The sequence below is a fragment of the Anomalospiza imberbis genome, chromosome 12 (genome assembly GCF_031753505.1).
Source record: "Anomalospiza imberbis isolate Cuckoo-Finch-1a 21T00152 chromosome 12, ASM3175350v1, whole genome shotgun sequence".
In the NCBI taxonomy this organism is placed as follows: domain Eukaryota; kingdom Metazoa; phylum Chordata; class Aves; order Passeriformes; family Viduidae; genus Anomalospiza; species Anomalospiza imberbis.
Window position 1 is genome coordinate 6,852,908 of NC_089692.1, and position 21,358 is coordinate 6,874,265.

Genomic DNA, 21,358 nt, shown 5'->3' on the forward strand with positions numbered 1-21,358 from the left:
ACAAAGCTTGAAACTAGGTTACACAGCATTCCAGGATGTTTTATTTTGATTTTCCACTGCTTGATTCACCTTTTTTTCAGAGAGGCCTGGGGCAAACCAAAGCAATTTACATTGAATGCCACACACTGTCCCACTGTCCATCTACAAGATCTTGCCCTGACTGCCCAGAGATAATTGGTGGCACCAAGGAAAAGGCAGCTGCAGCCTGGGACTGGCTGCATGCACGTTCTGCTGTGGGCTTTGGCATCAGGTGAGGGTGTCTGAAAAATAACTGATTTCAATTCTATTTTGTTTGTACTGCATCTTTCCTCAAGTCTCTGTGCTGTGACAAGGTAGGGAAGGCATGCAGCCATCAAGCCTTCTCATGGACATTCAGGATGCAGGGAAAGGCACACACATCTGTAAAAACTTTATTTCAAAATCTTTTTATTCAACTGTTATTCAGCAATATACAATACAGTTTATAAACAAATGTCTTACCTTGTTTCCAATCTTCATTTAAAAATAAATATTATTGACAGTGAATATTAATTATGGTAAGATGTATCTTTTTAATGTCTCCAAAAGAAATAATTTAATTAAAAAAGAAAAAGGAAATCGAAAAAAACCTAAACACAATAATCTACTAAAAATATTTCCTTTCTTAGGAAGGGTTTGACCCAACATTTTTACATATTGTCATAAAGATAACTGCTCAACAGTTCGTGCAAAATGAAGAGTCAGAGGAAAGGTTTAGAAAAGAAAAAATATTACATTAAAATAGAGAAATCATAAGTGCCATGCACAGAGCAGGGCTTTACACCATAGAGTCTGGAAACTAGATGCATTATTCTATGTGGTTTACTTCTTGTGGCATCCCCAAAAATATGTTTTTCCCCCCCGTAGAATTTATCATGCTTCTTTCAGTCTCTTTCTGTCCATCTTTAAAATGGTAGGGATTCCTTTGTAGGGGTTTTGTTTGTTATTAAATAGGTTCCTTTCTGTTTGGCTGAGGAGGAGTGGAGGGAGCAGTCCGTCAGTGGTTTACTAATAAATGCACAAGCTTATGCAGTATTAACAGGGACATGTATAGGAGTGGGTCTGTAGCATAAATAGGTCCTGTACCTAGAAAAGAAAGAGACAAGGGAGAGAAGATTTGATTTTTTATCTTTTCCAATATAGAAGATTAAATGCAGAAGAGAAATATAAGAAGATTCATTTTTATCACTTCAGTGCCAGGGGTCAGAAGCTTAATTTTAATAGTAAAACAGCATCCTCAAGCTATCCAGCTCAAATAGCTTTCTCCTCCCCCTCCCAAATCTGACTCCACTTAGGTCATTTCATTATGTGTTACTAATAGTATGCCTAAACTTGGCTTCAGCCAAGTTACCAGCAATTGAGATTTCTATAAATACACCATAATCTGGTATATAGTTTCTTGAGAAATGACAGGTATCAACCACCCATTACTTTAAAGGGAAATGACAAATGCTGCATCTGTACTTCTTGATTAACAGGACATGAACCCATTTCATTTGGAATGGGAACAGCAAGACCTTGACATCTTCTTTACCTTTTATAGGAAAGAGCGGAATTTTAAATTAAAAATGTGCTCAGGAGCTATAGACAAACAGAGGTCAGGTGTGGAACACATCTGTTCCCGTCAGTCTGTCCCAAGGAGAGCGATGAGCTAACTCATGGGGCAGGACACGCCGAGGCAATTGCTCCCACACGAGTGGCAGCCACTCCACACTGCAGCTACCGAGGCTGTCCCTGCCTCACACCCATGCACACCAAGATACTCGCTCAGTTTTTTTATTTTCCAGCGACGTGTGCTGAAAAGATACATAAAGGTACTTGCTGTGTGCCCCGTGGTGTGGCCCCTCTCCCTGGCATGGGAGGGATGAGCTGTGGGGCCGAGGTCTCTTGGCCACGCTCGGCCAAGACAGCAGGACACACAGGCATGAGGCTCTGCTGTGCCACCTCTGAAATGGCCATTGCTGTGCTGCCGGCAAGGGCAAGGGCAAGGGCAAGGGCAAGGGCAAGGGCAAGGGCAGAGCAGCCCCTTTCCCTTGAGCAGCTCCGTTCCCTGGAGCAGCCCCTTTCCCTTGAGCAGCTCCGTTCCCTGGAGCAGCCCTGTTCCCATGAGCAGCCCCGTTCCCTGGAGCAGCCCTGTTCCCTTGGAGCAGCCCCTTTCCCTTGGAGCAGCCCCGTTCCCTTGGAGCAGCCCTGTTCCCTTGGAGCAGCCCCGTTCCCTTGGAGCAGCCCCTTTCCCTTGGAGCTGCCCTGTTCCCATGAGCAGCCCCGTTCCCTGGAGCAGCACTGTTCCCTGGAACAGCTCCGTTCCCTGGAACAGCTCCGTTCCCTGGAACAGCTCCGTTCCCTTGGAGCAGCCCCTTTCCCTTGGAGCAGCCCCTTTCCCTTGGAGCAGCCCTGTTCCCTTGGAGCAGCCCCTTTCCCTTGGAGCAGCCCTGTTCCCTTGGATCAGCCCCTTTCCCTGGAGCAGCCCCGTTCCCTTGAGCAGCTCCGTTCCCTTGGAGCAGCCCCGTTCCCTTGAGCAGCTCCGTTCCCTTGGAGCAGCCCCGTTCCCTTGGAGCAGCCCTGTTCCCTTGAGCAGCTCCGTTCCCTTGGAGCAGCCCCTTTCCCTGGAGCAGCCCCACCACTGCTGCAGGGCAGGACACAGGTGCCTGACACCCCCTGAGCTTGGCTCAGCCCTCACAGGCAAGGCCAGGCTGGGCCAGAGCAGCTGCCCCTGGGGACACCTTCCTGAGCCACGAGAGGACCAGCATGTGCAGCTTCACCAGCACGGGATGGATGTGATGGATGTGGGACAAAAGCAGGAGTCCAGTGGGAATTTGTCCCGCAGCTGAAGTGCAGAGGGGCGCCTGGGGAGAGGGGTCCTCTCTGCTGAACACCCAACCTACAGGGCCCAAAACATTGAGTGCCACTCAGACTGTGAGAGACACTTTGGAAAGCATGAAAACTTTAAAAATAAGTTTTCTGTATCTCTGGAAAAGTAATCAGGGCACTTCTGTTTACAAAACTCACTTCAGGCACCGTAATGTGAATACTTCAGTCTTGGTCTCTAGGACATGTGTCTCCCAGCTGTGGCATGATCAAAGGAGATGCCTCAAACAGTGCCTGAGCAAAGCACTGCTCTGGGGCTCACTGCTCCAGCTGCCTTGTAATCTATACGCACCTCACCAGCAATGCTGGAGCACGATTATCCAGCATCAAAAATAGTACACAGCAATGTGGTATGCAATTGAGGAACTCAAGAAATCTCCCCACAGTGCTATCTCACAGACGCCCAGACTGTGTGGTGATTATTTAGTTATTAAGGTTTTAATTAAATCCCTGCATGCACAAACACATGCTCAGGACTGCCTGCACAGCAACAGCAAGGTATTAAGATGAATACAGGATTTTTGTTTTGAAAGCTGAAAAATCATTAACAAACACAATTAACTCCGGCAGCTAAAAGAGTTAGTTGCAACTCATTGCAAAAAGACACTAGAAGTGTGTACAGGGAAGTCCTTTCTTCTGGGACATGGCACAGCTGCAAGAAGGCCAGTCCAGGACAGTCCCCATGCGCTGTCACTGTCCCCTGAGCCTGGGGATGGCCGGGGCAGCCCAGCAGCAGCTGACACTCCTGGCAGCTGCACACAGCTCAATGGTGCCAAATTTGTGCCAATTCTACACCTGCCCAGCACTGCAGGGAAGAGCTGGCCTTAAATATTTATTATGATCAAACCTGAGGGTGCTGAAAACCCATTCTTTCCCTGCTTTCAATGAACAGGGCTTGAGGCTGAGATGCTGCCAGTTGCTCAGACAGCAAGATGTGCTGCTGTGAGGGGGAATTCCCCTGGAAATACTGAGAAATTCAACCTGGAGAAACGGGCTCTTGAATCTCAAGTGTCCTTACAACTATGGTGCTGAAGGGCTGCCAGGAACACCAGCTTAGGATCATTTCTGCTTAAGGGAAAGCAGTACTAGTCACAATTCCTTGCAGCACCTGTGTGCTTGCTTATCAAAATCATTCCTATGTTGGTTTTATCTTTATGTACTAGTTTAGTTTAAATTTCAATGTAGAACTGTGAATTCAATAGTCCAAATTTTGTCTTTTCCTTCTGTAGAAACTACTGTTGTTTTCAACCTATATTCTCCATCTTCTCTGATGGCAGGATGTGAGTTCAGACTCTGTTAACAGAATCTCAGCAGTTAAATGAAACATATTTAAAAAAAACTATTTGAAAGTGATTATTCTTACTGAACACCACATACAAGCTTCTTTTTTCCTACTGATTCAGTGATGTTCTGCTCTAAGGCAGTATTAGACACACAGAACATCAGAATTCTCCTCCCTCTAAATATAAGCAACCAGAAAAATAATTTCAACAACAAACTGAACTTAGTGTCCTCAATTCTGCTGTTACTGCAGTAGTGGAAGTCTTGACTTTTAGTTAATAAATTGCTGCATCTGTAGATGCAAACAAACAAAATGTGGGCTTGAGCATGAGGACCTGGACACATGATTGACCCAGGTGTGAGAACAGAGGGTTCTTCTCCAGACGCCCTAAATCAGGAGTACACAGTTACTTGCAAACTACAGACACTTGTGAGAAAACATTTCAATGATATTTTGAATATTCATTTGATGTTCTGTTATTGCAAGCATATTTATCACTATACAGACTTACAACTTTGCTTTTAAAATATTTATATGCTCATGGCCAAAAGGGAAAGTCTACCACCATGCAGAACAAGAACAAATTGTTCTCTTCGTGTATGGTGAATTGCTCTCTGGCATCACTCATCCTTCTTTGCGATTTATGACATAATAGTGCTTTACTGCAATTTTCTATTTAATATTTTTTTCATGCCAGAATTAATCACAGTTTGACTTAAAACAGTTCAATTGAAAACAAACATTAATTAAGCAAGTGACTTGTGACACCCAGAAAAAATGGGATGATTCTTTTACAAGCTATATTTAACTAATGGTCAAACCCCACAATTTCCAGCAGTCACCTATTTTTCTTATTAGAAAGAATCTGAAAAGTGCTTTGATGTCTCTTTCTGAGATGGTGGTAAAATGCAGTGGCCCATATAATAAAAAGCTGAAAGACATCAGTAGCCTATTTTCCTTGAAAGATGAGATAACACCTAAAATCTGACTGCCTATTGATGATGGAGCTGGGGCCCCGGTTGGCAGTGTCACGAGACATTTCTCTGTACTGCCTTTTATGCAGTGACCTGCTAGCCTTGGCCTATTTCCTTACAGAACAATGCCCAATTAAAGCCCTCAAACCTAGCATTTCATTAAGAGGTGACCATATAGATTGATCTGTTCTCTCAGTCCAGAAACTATAGACTGCACTTGATACACGTTCTTGTTCTGGTATCTATGGAAAAAATGGAGTTTTACATGGGTTACTAGTCAAGGATCATTACAAACAATAACCTCCTAGATGAAACAGATTCTCACTCACTGACATACATTTGGAGCATTTGCATTGAATTGAATTTCCCCAATTTCAGACCCAAGATCTTCTTAGAAGCTTTTAATTGAAATTACTGAAGTCACTATACACTTACTGAACCAAAGAGATAATAAGCTACACCCCATTAGAACTATTCCACAGTTTGAGACAAGATCTTATAAACTCTACTCTTAAGTACTTAAGTACTTCCAGCACAATCCACACACTGCATTTTTGCCTTTTTTAAATCTTTTTTTTGTACCTGATGCCTTAAAATTCCCACTCCTCCCCAGGAGCTAATTCTCCAGGATGTTGTGCAGAAGTGCATGCAGAGCCTGTGCTGATTTTAGCAGACCCTCTGAGCTCAACCCTAGAGCACTGCATGGAACGGGAGGTGTTGTTCAAAGAAGTACTGGTACAACAGGAAAAACCACTGAACTATGGTGTCCCCGTTGCTCCTGGCTTTTGGCTGGCTGTGGATCATTCTGCCCGGGCACAACCAGAAACAGCTCCTCAGCTGCCTTTTGGTGGAGCTAATTTCAGCAGCGGTGACTTCCCACATATTTAAGAGCAACTGCATGGGATCTGCTTGCCACTGAACCTGCCTAGAAAGCATGATGACAAAATTAGTTTTCTATCCACTACCATTTTTATTTATGATTCGCCGAGTTTTGGAACAGCTTTCCATAACTCATCTCAAGAAAGTGCCTCACAGATGTCACCATATGTTTTTATTTCTACACAACCATGCAGGTAGAAGCTTGTGATTCTGCTTTGTTCCTTTATCCATGACATCAAGGTTTTTAGGTCAGGAGTAAAACTTCTCACAGAGCAAGGTGAAACTACCAGCATTGCCCTCCATGATAATGCCCACATTTCACTTCCTTATCCACACCAGAGCCTCAAACTCTCCAGGAAGCTGAAAGCAATTTTACTGGGCAGAAGACACTGGCCAGAGTTTGTAAAACTCTGTCATCACTTTAGGTCTTCTCAAATACACCTGACTTTCACTGTTTCTCCACCTTCTCTCTCAAAATACCCACTGCAATATTGAGGCCGGTATTTAGAGGTGAATTGCCAAAACCCCACAATACAAGAGTTACTGAAAGCCTCATGTCCTGGTTTTGGAAACTCAACAGGATTTAATATTTCAAATAAGATTCCACTTGCATTTGGAGTATTTAGCAGTCCCGAAAACAGGACACTAAATTACACAAATTTACTTGCTAACACCTGTATCTATGTGCTGGGCTAAACTCACCTGAAAACAATGAGGTGAGGCAGAATTTAAGGCTTGATAACTCTGCAGAAGCTGCATACAGGGCAGCACAGTGCAAACTTCCTGAATAGGCAGAGAAATAAATATGTGTATTTGAGAAAAAGCCAATTCCTTGTAGCAGCCTGGTCCTTATTTTTGACTGTTTTTGATGTGACAACTCAAAAAGTTCACCTAGGACAGAAGACTATTGTTTTAGTGGTTTGGTGTTTTAGACTTTAGTATTTTAGCATGATAGCAGTAAGGCAACAGATTAGAAAACAAATAAATTGGTTGGAAATGAGAGAGCGGTGTAGTCATGCAAGGAAATGATGCAGAAATAAAAGTTTGGTTCTGATAAGAAGCTAAGAGAAGAAAAATATTCCTTCTGCAGTATTGATTTTCTGAAGCACTGCAGTGCTCTGCTGGAAGTCAATGTGTGAGTGCCTGTGGGACAGGACAGACACAGGCATTGGTAGAGGATTTGGGGATGTGTTCCTTAAGGCACCTGCAACTATTGAGGTGGATTTTGGTCTCAACAGAGCTCATTTTAACAGAGACTCATTAAGGCCAAATTTTCCTTAAAATGCTAGTGCTGACAATCCCTGCCAAACATGCTCATGGTACACAGACCAGCCAAGTGCTCTGTTACCCTCTGCAGAGGCTCTTCCCTCTCCTGGATCATAAGGACATCATTAGACATAAGGTACAGGATTAAATGGACAATTGATCTGACCCATTCCACAGCTGCTGCAGGTCTGCAAGGCACAACACTTTTGTATTAACAGCTATCACAAACAGAGGAGTTGTTGAACTAGTGGATTTGATGAATGCAGGGAAATGCACATCTGCTATGGAGCAAGAAATACTCCTGTATTTATACAGAAATACTTCTGTTTGTTGGGTTCCCAGAGAAATATGCAGTTTCATTGCCAACTGACTGGCAAAATACTATCTCCTACTAAAGTTACAAGAAAGAGGGGTAACACAATATGGGAAGGATTTTCCCTCAATATCCCCATTTCCCTTCTGTGGTAGCCAAAAGTGTACAGAACAATCAGCACTCTTACCAAAACCTCCCTCTGCTACTTCAAACACTAGAGGTGCCTGTGAACACCTGTGTGCTGAGGGCAGGCAGTGCCCACGGACAGCCCAGCAGAGCAGCAGCCCAGCCCAGCCCAGCAGAGCTGAGGGAGCCAGGCCCTTGGAGGGCTGCTCTTGGGATCTCTTCTACACTGGAGAGAGCCAAACAAACCACTCAACCACGCCAAATATCCACTTGGGAGAAATTAAAAAGTAACTTCAAGACAACACCAGGAGTAATTTATAACAAGCTCCAAAAGGAAACACTGCTCTAGACGATGTCAATGGAGAACAGAAATGCATCCTGAATGCTTAAAATGAGTAATTCATTCTATATAGATTATACAGTTCAAATACTTTCTATCGGTTTGCATTTAAATAAGCCAGTAACTTTCTTCTTTTGAGACCTGCAGCTGGTCTCTACTTTGTATTGCCCTCACATAAACAGATTTCTGCTTTGGTATAGGTGAGATGATCTTTCCTCACCAAACATCTTATTAAGACACTCAAACCATGTCAATTATGATTTTTTTTTAATTGCCAGAATTTTCTGCAGTTCCATGATCTAAAATTAACAAAACCAAGAACCATTAATTAATTCCCTGAAAGTTTAATAATGAGGGATACAAAATTCTTTGTAATGAAATTTGGTGGAAAATGAATTCTAAACTAAAATACAGAGAAAAGTAAGTAACTGAATGAGCGGTAGCTCAGGTGGTAAATAAGAAGCCAGTCCTACACTTCCTTCTTCTATACTATTATGTGAGCAATTCCAGAGCATATCCATACACACAAGTAGCAAAAGCACCACTCAAACTGCCCAGAGCACAAGGCAATGAAAAATACTGGAAGCTGGTTTCAGCTACTGAGCTTTGAAGCAAGTTTGGGGCATATTCTCAGGTTTTTCATTATAAGTAGGAGGACTAAAAAGTCATATTGCAGAAAAGCAGGCAAGCTAGATATGTTCACGCAATTCCATAGGAACTTTATGAAAAGACTGACAATAAGAGTCCCACTGGACTGAACCACAGGTTTCACACAAGTTGTAAATATTTGCAACCCAGAAATAAAGACGATGACACTATGGTTCTCACTTCACTGTTTTTAGAGTATTTTTGACTTGACCAGGATTAGGAGCAAGCTGCCAATGTAGTTGTAATTATCACTCCAATCAGAATTACTAAACTTAAGCAGATGCAAGTGCAGATTAAGGATTTTTTTTTTTTTTTTTTTGGTTTTTTTGAAAAATAACCCTATCCTGTCCATACTTAAAGAACAGCACTAAGTGCATGATGATACATGAAAAATGGCTGTACTGAGAGCATGTGTCTGGAAAAAAAAGCAGACCCTGTGATTTCCATAAAGAAGGGATCACCTTTTTGCTATAAACAAACAGCGGCATTTTGGGACTGACCCACAAATACAGAGACCCTCCAAATTTCCAGTCATTTCCAATGACTGATATTTGCTAGATGTTAGTTAACCAAAGACTTTGCTGTGCCCTAGATGTAAGGGAGGTCAAGCTTTGCAGAACAAGGTAGCAAGGGGTTATTTGACAAAACTGTGGACATGGGACATTCCTCAATACCCTCTGTACATGTGAAATCTCCAGCTCCTTGGCGTGAGAGGGATTCAGATTAGCACGCCAATTAAAACAATTATAAAGCAGTAAACTAATTCTAATTATACCAGTTTGATGAATTTTACCCATAGAATCACAGAATTGGTGAGGTTGGAAAAGAGCTCTAAGATCACCAAGCCCAGCCATGAACTCACCACCACACTGTCTACCACTCACCCATGTCCTCAGGTGATACATTGCCATGTCTCCTGAACACCTCCAGCAGCATGGTAACAAAACAGGAGCAGAAGACCATGTCCATGAGAGACCTCCCTGTGCTCTGCCGGCTTTGGAAGTCAGAGCCTCTCCCTGCTCACACAGGGATGCCCTGCTCCCAGCCACAGGGTGAGAGCAGCTGTTGTGGGGAGTGCTTGGGGTCCTTTGCCCGGTGAGCACAGCTCCCTCCTCCCTGGGTGAGCCTGGCACAACCTCGTGCTGGCTCACACAGACCCCTCTGCTGAGCACGGCTGCTGCTCTGCCAAACTGCTCTTCTTTCCAGCTAATAAAATTGCCTCCCAGCTGATAACAGCCTAGCAATATAAAGTGCTTGGTTGTTAGCTGCTGTTGTGACAAATAATACCATTCTGCTGACAACCCCATTTTTTCCAATACAAACCTACTTGAACTGTTTATTATTGACATATGGGACTGCTCTACCATTATCTAATTTTAAAAAACACATAGTAAACAGCAATAGTGAGCCTGACAGCATTCATACTGCTTTAGCAAAGCTAAATCAAAATTCAAAGCAACCTCCTTTTATTGCCAGCACAGTCTTGTCAGGTTCTCTTAAGTAAAAAAGAAACACCTACACAGGACTACTGTAAGATTCATTTCCTGGCAGAGGCTACTCTGTGTTTGCTTTCCAACTACAGCCCACACTACTAAAAACCTTCTCAAAACCAGTACCAGTAAGGCTGTCTGGGCATTTCTTTGTGCCACTACTGCTAAGCTTTAAACTGTTAGGGACCTATATATATCGACAGCACAGTTCAAGCATCAGTAAAGCTGCCTAAAGTTTACATCAGTAAAGCTGCACCAGTTTAGCAGAGATGGGGAGTGTGCAACAATTACTGCCTCTCATAAAAGATACAATGTTAGCTGGTTCTGCAAACTAAGACTCCGTTTTGCTAAGTATCTATTGAAATAATGTATAAAGAACTAGCACTGTGTGTATATTCTTGCCCCAAATGCTGTTTGCTCATGCAAAAACACATGTGGGTGCACTGAGCCTTTCTTCATATAAATTTCTAATTCTCACTCACTAATGAATCAATCTTATATAGAAATCTTGACCAGTATTAGATACAGCTTCAATATTCACTAAAAAGACCTGTAATACCCCTTCATTTAATGTGTTCAGTAATATTTTTAGAAGATTTTTTTTTTCACCTATAACTTAAAGATATCAAAGAAACTCAAATAATATTTGGATTTCTTCAAGGGCAGTGAACAGGCTGGAGTAGAATAGGTTAGTACAGTTTTGTCTGTCTTCTGGGGAACAAGCAAGAACCGCTGAAAGGAGGTTACTCAAATAAATTGCATTTCCACAGTACAAAAACACCCAGGCACAGCTTGTTTCTGCCCTAGATAATGAGGTGACACAGTACAGCAGTTAGTGCTTTTGTCCAGTTCGAAAATTAATCCATATTACACAGACACAAAGGAAGATATTTGACCTCACTTGTCCCCAAAGCAGTCTAATTTGCCTAGATATTAAAGTGCTAGTGATGTGTATTTAATGAGAATTCTTTTTGCATGTTTATTATCCAGTGACATTTAGGAGGTCAGCCTGATAATTCAGTTATGGCCTCTGTCTTGCTACTTTATTTAATGTAAAGGAAAATGTGATGTGACCCAGGTTGCGTTTAACTACAAGTAACATCAGAACTGAGCTCATACATGCTCTCATAAAAAGCACAGGGGAAGTGGAGTAGACCCTGACATAACTGAGTGGGAAAGGCAGGGAGCCTGAGCTGAGCAGCCTCACAGACTTTCCTTTCTTGCCATTTCATGTAATGTTCATCTCTCAAACATAAACGAGCTCCACAGGCTGTGTCTCAAACTAGCAGAGAGTCATTAAAGCTCTGACAAAGCCAGGAGAGCCCTGAACTCAAACCCTTACTCCAGAGTTAGTCCAAACCCAACCACAGCCCCTGCAAACAGAGTCCCCCTAACCAGCCACAGCTCTGCAACAATAAAACACTGTGCTCCTTCCTCTGCTGTCTCTGAGCTGCAAAGACAGCCTCTTGCTTGCTCGTGCACAACAGAGATCCAAGAGTCTCCACGTGGCCTCCTTCCTCAAGGTGGGCTGGCTGTGCACGCCCTGCTCTGCTGAGCACCACAGGCACAGGGCTGCGGGGCTGGGACCTGCTGCTTTATCTCGGCCAAGTAGCCCAGCAGCGGAGCTCCTTCTGCCTCAGACACAAAAGGCTTTCAGGAGGGGAGGGACAGGCGTGGAGTGAGGATTTATGCTCTTCCTTGTGATGACCACTTCATCTGTGCACAACACATGAGCCTGTGTTCCTCCTAGAGCTTCTTGTTTCACACTCCCATCTTTGTTTATTTTATTTAAAGCTTTCACTTTTGAGCTTTTGAGCTTTGAGGCTGGAGATCAAACAAATAAAAGGGAATTTGGAAACTGCAATGTCTGATCTACATTCTGCTCAGAAGTTAGAATAAAAATTGCCCCCAAGCCAATACACAGGCACTCATTTTGGAGACTATTTGGTAGGATATAATAGTCAATTTCTCTCCCAGGAGGTCAGGATGAAGATCCTTGTTTATTACTGTACCATCAGATGACAAAGTTAGTCTCACAACTAAGGCACTGGACTTAAATTTAGAAGATCTGAAATTAAGTTTTCATATTTAATTTCACTGCTGTGACACGACTCAACAAAGTCAGTTATTGTTGTGTCATTTATCTGTCTCAAACACTTGGACTGCAAACTTCCTGAGACAGAGATACTGTGTGTTTCACTCAGCAATGCTCCTGCATCCCCCCCTGCTCTACCCAGTAAAAACCAGGAGCACTTCCAAACAGTAACAACACTGCACACTTTCACTTGCTCACCCCCATTTTTTTCCTACAGTGTAAGATTCCATTTGTGTACAAACCTTTAAATTAAAAGCTTAGTATTATTTCATTTAGAACCACATGGATGACTGCTTCTCCGATAGTGTTAAAAGTGGTCTTGCCAGCAGATCTTTGTCTCCTCACAGCCCAAATCCCATTTTCTAGGCTTCCATGAGATCACAGCACCAAGGTTTTATATGGTTGTTTAAACACCACAGATAAAATTCTGTTTAAGTAGCTAATATTTGTGGCATATTGGTCAATTTTTCTGTTATACTGGATCTATTACCTTATATACCATAATGCTGACACAGACTTCAGGCAAATACCATTTCTGATGGTGTTCAAAACAATGGATTTTCTATTTAAACCCAGTTTGTCAGATGAGACTCTCGGCTCTTTAAATAATCTCAGTAACAGACACATTTATCCTAATAAATGAATGTTTCAGTTCACTTAGAAGATGTAAAGAATCACACTTCTCCATGGTGCATGACTGGGGCAGCAGCTGAAGTCAGCAAGAGCCCTGCAGGCACATCCCAATGTAGCATTTGATCTATAATCATGTTTATTGGAATCCAAGTACATAGAGGTCCTCTCTTACTACACTGAAAGTATTGGGAAGATTTCTGTTGCAAGGAAAATAGGATTAGAGGCCAATTCGTGCAGGACAGTGTAGCTAGTGCCATACCATCAGCTCTTAGGCAGAGCTCTCCAGTGTCTTAAATGAGGATGTTTCTTAATCGCTGATAGCAAATCCATTGTTCGACCACATTTCTGCTTTTATACAGAGGAAATATCCCTGTGTAAAATGAAAAGACTTAGAAATGCTAAATACTGTAAATGTATTAGACTATTCAATTATTACACATAGATTTGGTGCAAGTACTTATCTGTATGTGTTATGGAGCTCAAAATAGGATAATGAGGCATATGTATTACGCTATGCAGATATAACTCATACAGCAACACAAGGTTAGGTCTTGCAGTCTTAAACACCACGTGAACAAAGATTTAGTTGGATTTGTTAGCCCTACTGTGTGGAAAGCCAGTTACGACACTGCCTTGGGGGGGGGGACTCAAAACAGGGCTTCTAGTTCCCAGAAGTAAATAAAAGGGAAAAACCCCATTTCCTATAAAGCAACTACATTCTTTATGGAGAACAATAATTACTGTACCTAACTGTAGCTCTAAAGAACACCACTTGAACATACAAATGGGAAACTCAGAAGGTCTAAGATGTCATTTTCTTTTATGATGTTTTGAAGAAAGTTTAGTGCTTATCCAACCCGAGTGGCAGCACTGGAGACCCCAGTCTTCCCTTTCCTCACAAAAGCAGGTGATACTCCTGCAAGCCCTCATCGCATTGACTGCCACATTAATATTTTATCCAGGTTTCTATGCGACATTCATGTCTAGGGAAGACTTCTTGCCTCTACACTGTCTCTCTGCTTCAGACCAAATCCCTGGCCCAGACAGTCTTTCTAAAGTACCCAGGAGATGGGGACTGGGACAGCAGCAACCTGCTTCAGAGAAGCAACCAAAAAGACATCTTGTGATAACAAGACTCAGGCAGTTCTGGTCCAGAAGGTACCCAAATCAGGAATTTTTGAGGGTCAAGTCCCTCAGCTGCAAATCTCCAAAGCCATGCTGTCATTGATGTTCTACTGATTTGTAATTACAGGCACATCCAAACTACCACAGGTACAGAAATTACAACAAACCAGGGAGAAGCCTGTTATTCAAGGAGATCTTGATTCAAGCAGAGTGAAAAGGCATTATTTCTACAAGAGGACCATACCAACATACAGGATTAATTACCTCCCTCTTATGGGGACAAAAGCAGGTGCTGGTTTACACCTTATTAAGTCGGTACAGGAATATGAACAGTCTGACTTGGCTTTCTCCAGCACTGGAGCTGCCACAGAGTGGCACTGTTCACAGAGACCAGTGTGCCCAACAGGGAGCTTACAGCACCAAATTTTTGTTTAGCCAGTTTTGTAGCCCTCAGCATCAGTCTCCACCTGGAGACCCCCACTAGATATTTTACTGTATTCTGCTATCTGTTTCACTGATTTAAATAATTCCATTACCTTCAGTCCTGGCCACAACGCTACCAGTTAATTTTCAGAATTTAATGCAGCCTAGAAATGATGCAGAAGTGCCATATCCCAAACCACAGACATGTAAAAAATTGGGACAGACAGCAGTTTAGCTGATCTGGGCAGGAGGTCTTGCCCTAACAGGCATATGTGACATGCTGTCTTGGCGGCACACGCTTGCATCCATCTGTTGATGTGGAACTGAGCCCGCTGCACTTCCACCATCCTGCTTTCAGTTCATATGCACCACATAAGCTCTGGGTTCAGCAGGCAGGGTGCACAGCGCTGCAAGTCCTAAACCCAGCCTCTACTGTCAGCATGGAAAACACTGCAAGAATTCTCACAGTCACGGAGTGGAGAGCAAATATAAGAACAACCCCCAGCCCTGGGTTCTGAGGAGAAAAGCAGGTATTTCCAAACAAAAAACAATACATCATGAGCATTACAGTGTCTGGTTTAATTTCTTGGGGTCAGTGGATTCAGCAAAAGCAAAATGAACTTCTTTAAATGCCCACAAGCACCTTTAGTTAGATCTCAGGAATTGTCACCTTATCTACCACTAGACAGCAATGAACAACCAGCTCAGTCTTGGGATGATAAGGAGTAAAATCTAACTTTCACATGTATTTCTACAGAAGAAAGAAACTAAATTATTCAGAAAACAGGAAAAGGTAGCAGCCAGATAAAACACAGCACCTGTAAAGCACCAGCAGGTCACAGTGACCCATATAGGAATGATTTCCATTACTGTGAGCCAAAACCTGCAACTGCTTGCCCAGAAAGTGTGAAGAGGTATCAGGAAGAAGTGTGAACTTCCCTGCATGAAGATTATGAATCTGCGTCAGAAGACACTCAGCAGAGAGGGGAGCTCAGGCATTCCCTGCACAGTTAGTGGCATAAAATTGCTTCCCTTTTCCACAGATAACTTGGCAGGGGCATTTGTTCAACATTAGCTAAGTGACAGTGGCTGAGAGGAGAGCTGCAGCCCAGCCAGAGCAGCACCACACCTCTGAAGCTTGAAACACTTTTGCAATGCAGATTTAAGACTATGTTCTTCGTCCCAGACATTCCTGTCATTGGAAAAATAAGGGCTTATAACTGCCTCCTCTGGCAAACCGCAACATGGTAATGTGGCATTAATAACTTAATACAGTATTAACTGATAGACAATCGGTATTAGCATGATGTTTACATTTGGAAAACATTATAGAGCACTGTACCTTCAATTCTTATGCTGTCATTAATTCAGATGTGGAGCTCATTATACAGCAATTGACATTTCCCTTCTGAATCTGCATCCTGCTCTGCACAGGCCTCGCATCTGCCCGGGACAACCAGCCCTGTAAGCCACTTGCTGATCTAAATTCTCTGCAGAACATCCATGGTGTTTCACTCGAGGCTACAACTACGGTTTCAAACACTGCACCCAGAAAGCTGCAAAGGGGGTTCTGAACGTGGGGCCTCCCATTGCATCTACCAAAGGGATGCAGGTCCCAGCCTTGTACTCGGACCCGTCTCCCCAGCCCCGTGCCTGTGTTCACTCCTGTCCAGGCTGGGGCAAGGCGCAGTCCGGGCCTTTGGGACAACCTAAGCGCACTTTGCCAACAGCCTCGGGCGCGATTACTCAGTTTCAGCGTCGCAGCGAGAGTCCCCCCACGGCAGGGGGGTGACAGTGCCCGACCCGCAAGCGAGCGCCAGTGCCGGGGCTCCCTGCCGTGCGGTCACAGGGCTCCCTCCCGGCCCCCGCCCTACCTGACCCGTGCTGCTGGCGGAGGATGGCGGCCTGCCCGGGCGGCGGCGAGGCCGAGGAGGCGGCGGCGGCCGTCGAGGCGGTGGCGGTGGCGGCGCTGGCAGCGGCGCTCGGGGCGGCGCCGCCCGGGGCGGGGGCCGGCGGCGGCGGCGGGCGCTTGGCGGGCCCGGGCGGCGGCGTGGGGCGGGCGGCGGGGCCGTGGCGGCGCGGGGCCGCCCCGCTCTGGATGTGCGACACCGCCTCGGCCGCCTGCACGTCGGGCGGGGCGAAGCGGGACAGGACGCGCAGCAGCGCCTGAGCCTTGTGCTCCTGCGTCTCGTCGTCGCTGTAGTCCGACACGCGGCACTGGTAGACGCCCTCGTCCTGCCGCCGCACGCCCGACAGGCGCAGCCGGTGCGAGATGTCGTTGCCCTGGACGCGGACCGTCTGCAAGAGAGCGCACGGCCGGCACGGCCTCAGCGGCGGGCAGCGGCCCGCCCCCGCCTGCGGGCCCTGCCCGGCCCGCGCCGTGCTCTCTGCTGCCAGAGCACGGAGCCGGGGCTGGTCCCGCAGAGCAGCGGACACCGAGCCCAGCACCTCCCTGCTGAAGCCCCACCTCGCGGGCGCTACCCAGAACCAGCCCCTGTCCCCATCGTTCCCACGCCACCTCCCACCTGTCACCACCCGCGCTCTGCCACCAGCCCCGGGGTGTTCTCTCGCCCCCCGGCCAGTCCCAGGCTCGGGCAGCCCCCACCCCTCACGAGCCGCCCCGAACCCCCCCGAGGAAAGTGCAGCCCCCGGGGGTCGCCCCCGGCCCGCTGCAGCGAGCCAAGCCCGGCTGGCCGCAGGGTCCCCTCTCCGGGTCCAAGGAGCTGCCCTGTGTCCCCAGCACCGCGGAGAGGGGCAGCGGCACCCGGGCCGCTTCAAAGGCAAAGGAGAGTGTTTCCTGCAGGACAGCCAGAGAAGGGGGTCGCCTCAGGCGACTGGGGGTTGCAGAAGGCAAGATTCTCTTCTGATTTGGCCCACAGTCCTTTTCCAAAGTGGCTAAGGAAGGGCTGTAAGGCAAGCGTCACCTCCTCTGGATTTGCGAGGAATGAGACGTGACTGCAAAACCAGCAACAGATGGTAACAACGTCTTGAGCCACGGCACACTGAGGAGGGGAAACGTGCCACACTCCTGCCGTGCTGCAGGAGCGCGGCTGCCACCGAGACCAGCTGCATTCGTGTGTCAGGAAATGAGGGGGCCATGCAGTAAATCCCACGTGCGTGGGAGGAGGGATGTGCACCCATCTCGAGCTGCACTTACGCTGATTTTGGTTGCATCCTTATTTGCTACCTAAAAGAACAGAAAAAAGGGCAATTAGACTCAGCACTGCCAGCACATCAACAGGATGCTCATATTCCCACCCTGGTGGAAGGACAGGACATGGATAGATGCAACTTTCTCTGCTTGCCATTCACACAGCCTGTGTGGCTCAGGGCAGTTCCCCAGGTGATAGGGAAGGCAGCAAACCAGTGCTCAGCCGGGGGGACTGTTTTGGTAAAGTTCCCATACTGCCCCACAGAAGCGCTGCCTTCCCCAAGGGTGCGAACAGCAGCCAAAGAAATGCTTGTTGCACGCTCTGCTGCTCACAGTCACTGACAAACACTGGGGAAGATGCTTTACCAGCAGCACAGCAGGGAAGGGCTTGGGCAAGCTGGATCCTGCATGGCTCAGGGCAGAGCTTCAGTCCTGAAACACCCTGGGAGCAGGTATCATGCAGCAGGTTTCATATTTGGTTATGTTTTTGTCTCCAGCCAACCACTGTAAACCTAAGTGATGCCTCAGACCTCACTGATACGCCTCTCAGGGAGACGGTCATCATTCTCCAGGCTTGCTCTGTCATCATTTATTGTAAAAGCAGCTCACAGTTTTTATATAAGGTTAAAGAAGACATTTAAATCCAAGCGATTTATTTCCCAGTCTGACAACCGACTTACACTTTCCCCAGCTAGGCGGCATCGCATTAGCTCAGTGTCTATATGCTTTGCATCTCTATTTGAGCCCTGCAGGAAAACAAGCGTGCCACAGAGAGGGGAGCTGGCACGGGCACAGAGGCTGCTGCGGGCCACCCTGCTGGCACAGAGGCCGAGGGCTGGAGATGATGACATGTCCTGCACAGTAGGGCAACACAGCCTCAAAGTCCTGCTTTACCCCACTCCTTGTACAGCCGTGTTTGATACCTGCAAGTTGTCTTTGCTCTGGTGGGGAGGGGTGTAGAATGAATTGGCTTATGCTGGGGAAATGCAGCTGAAGAATTTAGACTAAAGCCTACCCTCAGACCCAATGGCTTCCTAGGGGGAGGGCAAAAGGCACGCAAGATTTAACTCTGCTTCATGCATTTTAATTGCTACATCTGACTGGAAACATCTTGCTGATCTTCAGATATGGACACAAGTGTGGGTGTGTACAAGTAACTGTGCCTTTGTAGATGCAGACTGGTACCATGTTAATGTATCAACAGAGAGGTGTATCCCTTGTGCCTTTCTCTGCACTATCAGTGAGCAGAGGCTCTCCCACCTTTTATAGTGATTCCCAGCTCAGTCCACAGAAGCACTGTTTTTTGCTTGTCCACACTTCATACAACAGCTTTTCTTGGGACCTCATTGCTGATATTGCAGTGGAACATTTATCATTTTCTATCTACAATCCTTAAAGCACTGATGTTTTTTCCTGACATGAAGTCTCTCACAGTGCATGCCCTGTACTCCTGAATTCCTCAGAGGGCCTGGGCACACTGATGCTTCCTACTGGTGGTTGCCACTGGGCAGAGGAAGCACTCTGGGAATGCTGAGTTTATCCTCATCACCACCTAAGCATGTTGCATTTGATGAAGAGATGTATCTCCATAGCAATATATTACCTTGCTCCTGCTGCCGGGGACACTGATGGCTAATTCGTGTGCAAGTTCTCTGGCTGGTTCTTTAAGGTACCACCACTGGATTTCCAAGGAGTAAGAGGTGGATCCGCTGGCTCGGAAAGCACAAGGCATCTCAATATCATCTCCCTCCCTAACAGTCACATCTTTGGGAACTTCAGTAAAGGTAGCTGGGAGGGGAAGATAGAGTTACAAGGGCTGGTTAACGAGAGAGATTACAAGACAAGATCAGTCCTTTTCAGGCTAACGTGAGCTGCTTCAGTTCAAGAGCTAAGTGCTGACCACGGCACAGGTTTCCTGAAGCCCAGGGACCACAGGGTAAGCAGAGCATCCAGGACTGCGCAGCCGGGGCAGGGCCGAGCCGGACCCCGTCACCCTGCAGCCGCGGCTTCAGTGGAAAGTTTGAAGAGGACTTAAAAACCTCCTGGTCCTTCTAAGAAAGCCTTCGGCTTGATACAGGGCCACCGGTGTCCCAGTGTTCCCTCCCGCCGAGCGGCGCGGGGACTGTCCCGGGCTGCGCGCCCGCCGCGCCCCGCTCCGTTCCGCGGCGCGCTGCCGGCAGCTGCGGCCCAACAGTGCCACCTTGTTCTGCCAGAGCCCGCCCGGGCAGCTCCCTGCCCCCAGCCCCGCGCTGCGAACGCGCCGGGGAGGCCGGGCCTGGGAGCAGCGGGGCGGCGGCAGCTCGGCTGCGGACGGGCGGCCCCGCAGCCCCGACGGCCCCGCAGCCTCCCGCCAGCAAGTTGTGCCCGGAGCGGCGCATCGCCGCGGGAAGAGGCCGAAGTTCTCTACTCACCGGTCACAATGAACAGCAGAGGAGCGTTGAACATCAGGTAACAAAGGGTGCAGAACAGCCCCCGACTTTCCATCGCATCTATGTGGGCTGCGGGCGGGGACCTGGCTGGGGACGCAGCCGGGCAGCCTCAATCCATCGCACACAGCGGGCCGGGGCACGGCTCCTTCCCAAAAAGCCAAAGCCTCCCGGCTAACCTCGGTTTGCGGAGAAGCAAATATAAAATCCACAGCCGGCTGCTCAAACTCGCTCGCAGATGGAAGCGACGTTTCTGGGAATGCAGCAATAAAATCGCGCCCCGCTCCTTCTCTCCACCACGGGCGGGATTCAACTGCCCTGCGCTGCGTGGGGGCTCCCGCAGCCCGAGAGCGAGGAGGCGACGCCGGGCGTCTCTCCGAGCCCCATCCCACGGAGCGCTCCGCGCCCGGAGCTCGCCGCGAGGTCCAGCGAGGCGACGGCGGCGGGGACGAGCCTCCCCTCCCTGCTGCGCCCGGGCAGCGCCCGCCGTGCGCCCGTCGCGGGCTCTGCCCCTGCGCGGCGGAGGCGGCGGCAGCCCGAGCCCGCCTCTCCCCGCCCGGCCGATGGATCCGATGGATCCGATGGATGCGCGGCCGCGGCCGCAGCTGCCCCGCGGGCCCGGCCCCCGCCCGCGCCCCGCACCGCCCCCCGCGCCAGGCCCCGCCCGGCGCCGCCCCGGGGACCTGCGGAGCCGCTCGGGCTCGCTCGCTGCCCGGCCCGCTCGCTCAAGCCCCCGGCTGGCGCTGGAAGTACCTGTGAAGCACCTGAGCGCGCAGCAATACAGCCGCTGCTGTTCGCGGCATCTCCATCCCTGCCCGGGGCTCCTCCTGGGCTGCGTGCCCGCGGCGGATTGCTCGGCTGCTGTCAGGCTTCCGAACTCACTGCGTTTGCTACTTGTTCAAATACATTAAGGAAAAAAACCGCAACAAAACCCACTCCTATTGATTTAGAAAACAGCATCATAACGAGAAAACGTTTCCATGGATCGGCTGTTTCTCAGGCTAATATCCCAATTAAAAAATAGAAGTGTGAAAAGTCATCAGTGAAGTCATTACAGTGAGTATAAATCATAAGCAGAATTTGATTTTTTCAGTAACTAATGTGAGAGAGCTGTATTTTAATAAATTTGAGGTGCACTTCTAAAATATTCACCCTTCCTCCCCATCCCCCCGGAAATTCCATTAAAAGTCACCATTTTGTTCAGCCACAACTTTATTTAATCACTGTGATGGCCTGGGATGTGTGTTTTAAGATCTGCAGAAAATTTCCTTTATATTTTTAATGGTTTCATTCTGGACCAT

At 47.3% G+C, this 21,358-nt stretch overlaps 1 protein-coding gene across 1 annotated transcript; it reads right to left on the minus strand.

The window, feature by feature from the left end:
- Nucleotides 1-396: 396 nt before the first annotated feature.
- Nucleotides 397-20,681, minus strand: VSTM2B (V-set and transmembrane domain containing 2B). The gene is made up of 5 exons (XM_068202590.1): nt 20,043-20,681; nt 19,235-19,419; nt 17,638-17,667; nt 16,355-16,778; nt 397-1,104 (listed from the first exon to the last, which is right to left on the minus strand). The coding sequence occupies exons 1-5, from the start codon at nt 20,113-20,115 to the stop codon at nt 1,016-1,018; spliced, it is 801 nt and encodes a 266-aa protein (XP_068058691.1). The 5' UTR covers nt 20,116-20,681; the 3' UTR covers nt 397-1,015.
- Between the last annotated feature and the right edge of the window lie 677 nt (nt 20,682-21,358).

Excerpts from the sequence above, each read along its gene's own strand:
- VSTM2B (XM_068202590.1), bottom strand. The coding sequence starts at position 20,115 with ATGGAAAGTCGGGGGCTGTTCTGCACCCTTTGTTACCTGATGTTCAAC. Across the intron at positions 19,420-20,042 it reads TCTGCTGTTCATTGTGACCG|CTACCTTTACTGAAGTTCCC; the intron begins GTGAGTAGAGAA and ends TTCCCCTCCCAG. Across the intron at positions 17,668-19,234 it reads TCCCCGGCAGCAGGAGCAAG|GTAGCAAATAAGGATGCAAC; the intron begins GTAATATATTGC and ends CTGTTCTTTTAG.